The sequence below is a fragment of the Wolffia australiana genome, chromosome 8, assembly GCF_029677425.1.
Source record: "Wolffia australiana isolate 7733 chromosome 8, ASM2967742v1".
NCBI classification, from domain to species: Eukaryota; Viridiplantae; Streptophyta; class Magnoliopsida; order Alismatales; family Araceae; genus Wolffia; species Wolffia australiana.
This window is the reverse complement of record NC_135842.1, coordinates 17456661-17459774: the sequence shown is the minus strand read 5'-3', so window position 1 is coordinate 17459774 and position 3114 is coordinate 17456661. Positions and strand designations below refer to the sequence as shown.

Genomic DNA, 3114 nt, shown 5'->3' with positions numbered 1-3114 from the left:
ACAAATACGCTCACCAACATAAATCTGGGAGTTAGCAGTTTCAAACATATCCTGCTTTTCCCTTTACCTGGCCAGGGTCAATAATTTGAAGACAAGTGTGACTGTTTCTTATATGACTTATGTATGCTCCTTCCGGTATTTCGATCGTCCTAAGCTTGTAAACATTTCGAGTACGATGAAATACTTGCATATTATTGCCTTTAACACTCCCTACCTTCGCCTATTGCCCTTTCTCCATAATGGCGTTTCCTAATTTCTATAGTACTCCCGGTTCCCAAAAGCTCTAACTCTCGTTCTCATCGGCCTCCCTTGGATAATCGATAACATAGGAACATAAAAAGAAGATTGGCATGGGCCCCGCGGAAGGACACGTGCTCAAATCTAGAAACGATCTCGCCTTCTCTCTAAATTACATAGCTAGAATATAATGGCTTCAGCCTTCTCACCGACCTCCCCCCATAAACGCTCTCTCTTGGTCAACAGGTAATGGAGTAATATTTGTAGGCTCGTGATATCAGTTTTCAGAGAGGAAACACCCTTAACGATCTTGCTTCGTCTTCAATTTCGGCGAGAGAAGGGAGCTCATGGGAGAGGAAAATATCTGCGACGCTGGGCTGGCCCTTGGACTTTCTCTGATCGCTTGGGAATCTCCTGCTTCCGCTGCCTCGCCAAGGACGAAGGAAGCGGCAGCGAGAAGCCCTTCGTCCCCGCCGCCGGAGGCGGACGACGCTTACAAACTTTCAACGATACAACACTCCTCGCGCTTATCTTTTATCGGCAAAAGGGATAAGGACGGAAGCAGCGAGGAAGAAGAAGTGGGCAACACGAAGAAGAAGCTCAGGCTGAACAAGGACCAGTCGGCCCTTCTGGAGGCGATGTTCAAGGAGCACAACACCCTCAGCCCGGTAATTAATTTGTTTGATGGCAATTAAGTTACAACACAATAGGGTTTTTCTCTGAACTGTTTGTTCTTCAGACCCAGAAGCAGTCGCTTGCGAGGAAGCTGAATCTGCGGCCAAGGCAGGTCGAAGTGTGGTTTCAGAACAGGAGAGCGAGGTCTGATTTATTAATACATATATGAAGAGACAGAGAAATAGAACACGTTTCTGATTGATTTGTATGCTCAGGACCAAGCTGAAGCAGACGGAAATGGATTGCGCGCATCTGAGGAAGTACTGCCAGAGGCTAGCTGAGGAGAACAGTCGACTAAAGAGGGAATTGCAAGACCTTAGGGCGATGCGTAGCTTTGTGAGGCTTCCGCCGCCGGCAACGCTCACATTGTGCCAGGCGTGCGAGACGAAGAACGGCGGCAACACGGCGAAAGGCGGCGCTGGCGTTCCCCTTCGTCAAGGAGCCCAATTCTGTGGCCTACCCGTGATCAGCAGCGTTCTGAAGAGAGAGAGATAGATTGATGGAAAGGGATGGAGAAATGGATAGATAGGAAGATAGAGAAAGAGTAAGAGAGAGAGAGACAGAGAGAAAGAAAGAGAGAGAGACAGAGAGAAAGAGAGAGAGAGAGATAGATAGATAGAGAGACAGAGAGAGAAAGAAGGGTCAACCCGCGTGAGGACTACCAGATAGTCGCTCTCCTCGCGGCAACCCCCTTCTCGTGAAATTCCCGCTGACTTCAGCCATACTGCCTGTGTTATCCTCCCCGCAGGATGGAGATGATTAAAGGAAGAGGACGACCGACTACCAAACGCCAAAAGCGTTATCTGATACTTTCAGCGAAAACTGTAAATACGAAAAGTATGAATTATCTTCTGTCTCTTTGTCTCTTCTTCTCTCTAGAAAAGTTTGATAAATGGAGGGAGATGGAGATAGATAGGTAAAGAGATAGAGAAAGAGAGAGAGAGAGAGACAGAGAGACAGGGAGACAGAGAGAGACATAGAGATACAGAGAGATACAGAGAGAGACAGAGAGAAAGAAAGAGAGAGAGAGACAGAGAGAAAAAGAGAGAGAGAGAGAGAGAGAGAGAGAGAGAGAGAGAGAGAGAGAGAGAGAGAGAGAGAGAGAGAGAGAGAAGGGTCAACCCGCGTGAGGACTACCAGATAGTCGACCTCCGCTAGGCAACCCCCTTCTGGTGAAATTCCCGCTGACTTACGCCATACTGCCTGTGTTATCCTCCCCGCATGATGGAGATGACTAAAGAAAGAGGACGACCGACTATCAAACGCCAAAAGAGTTGTCTGATACTTTCAGCGAAAACTGTAAATACGAAAAGTATGAATTATCTTCTGTCTCTTTGTCTCTTCTTCTCTCTAGAAAAGTTTGAACGGTTTGGAGATCTGTGGATGAGAGATTCACGAGCACGACATGGGATAAGTTCAGAGGAGGTGGATGAAGAAGATCATCGTCTTGATGACTTACAGTTATTTGGTCGAGCGAGAGATCACGTGAAGAGCGGCGACTTCGCCTCGCCGTGTAGGAATTGAAGGCCAGAGCGGAGAGTCTCTTCATCAGGGCAGCTCCAGCCGCGTGATAGAGCTCTAGGAAGAGATGAACATCGCGAAACCAGACTCATGTTTTCCTCGCTCCAAAAATTATTAATTCTTTTTAATATTTTAACCTCTCTCTAAATGTGTATCACGTCAAGGCAAAAACGTATTCTATAGTTTTCTGCCACATGTTCGATTAAGTCGGCTGAATATGTTGAGATTATCTCAACGTTCAAATCCTCGCTAGCAAAAGATATCGTTTGTCCTCATGCCAATAGATAGACCAGTTTATAGGTAGTTAATGCCATGAAATTGCAACACCAAAATGCACCAGCAAATTCTGTGTATTAATTATTACTCTTTTACTCAAGTGTCAAATTGTGCGTGATTCAATGATTAGATTTGTGGGTTTCTTTTGATTAGTTTCGAGCAAACGCGGGTTGTATCATGTACTTTAAATTATCGTCAATGAAAATACATACCAACTACCTTACTATGTTTCACCTTACTGTAGATTGAACTTTTATTTGTCTCTCCGTCCCTTGTGTTCCACCGCCTTCTCTCTATCCATGATTAAGATATCATTAAGTGGCTGGTGAGGCATGGAGTCTGGCTAATTAAGAGGATAAGGCCAGATTCAAAGACGGTGTTCGGTAGTTGTCATAAAAAAGAGGC

At 45.6% G+C, this 3114-nt stretch overlaps 1 protein-coding gene and 1 long non-coding RNA gene across 6 annotated transcripts; one reads left to right on the top strand and one right to left on the bottom strand.

Moving 5' to 3' along the window:
* The first annotated feature begins 288 nt into the window (after positions 1 to 288).
* Positions 289 to 1407, top strand: LOC144706992 (homeobox-leucine zipper protein HAT4-like). The gene is made up of 3 exons (XM_078580106.1): positions 289 to 905; positions 977 to 1056; positions 1128 to 1407. Exons 1-3 carry the CDS (start codon positions 585 to 587, stop codon positions 1405 to 1407), a joined length of 681 nt encoding a protein of 226 aa, XP_078436232.1. The 5' UTR covers positions 289 to 584.
* Positions 905 to 2530, bottom strand: LOC144706993 (uncharacterized). 5 transcript variants are annotated; one of them, XR_013582367.1, is made up of 3 exons: positions 2372 to 2530; positions 2050 to 2289; positions 905 to 1734 (listed from the first exon to the last, which is right to left on the bottom strand). It is a non-coding gene; the product is annotated as an uncharacterized LOC144706993 (long non-coding RNA). The 5 variants fall into 5 exon arrangements; XR_013582369.1 differs by having other exon boundaries at positions 2035 to 2209; XR_013582366.1 differs by having other exon boundaries at positions 2050 to 2209.
* Between the last annotated feature and the right edge of the window lie 584 nt (positions 2531 to 3114).

What these genes read in the sequence shown, in the direction of transcription:
- LOC144706992 (XM_078580106.1), top strand. Translation starts at nt 585, where the DNA reads ATGGGAGAGGAAAATATCTGCGACGCTGGGCTGGCCCTTGGACTTTCT. An exon ending in AGCACAACACCCTCAGCCCG is followed by an intron (nt 906 to 976) that starts GTAATTAATTTG and finishes TTTGTTCTTCAG; the next exon opens with ACCCAGAAGCAGTCGCTTGC. An exon ending in TTTCAGAACAGGAGAGCGAG is followed by an intron (nt 1,057 to 1,127) that starts GTCTGATTTATT and finishes TTGTATGCTCAG; the next exon opens with GACCAAGCTGAAGCAGACGG.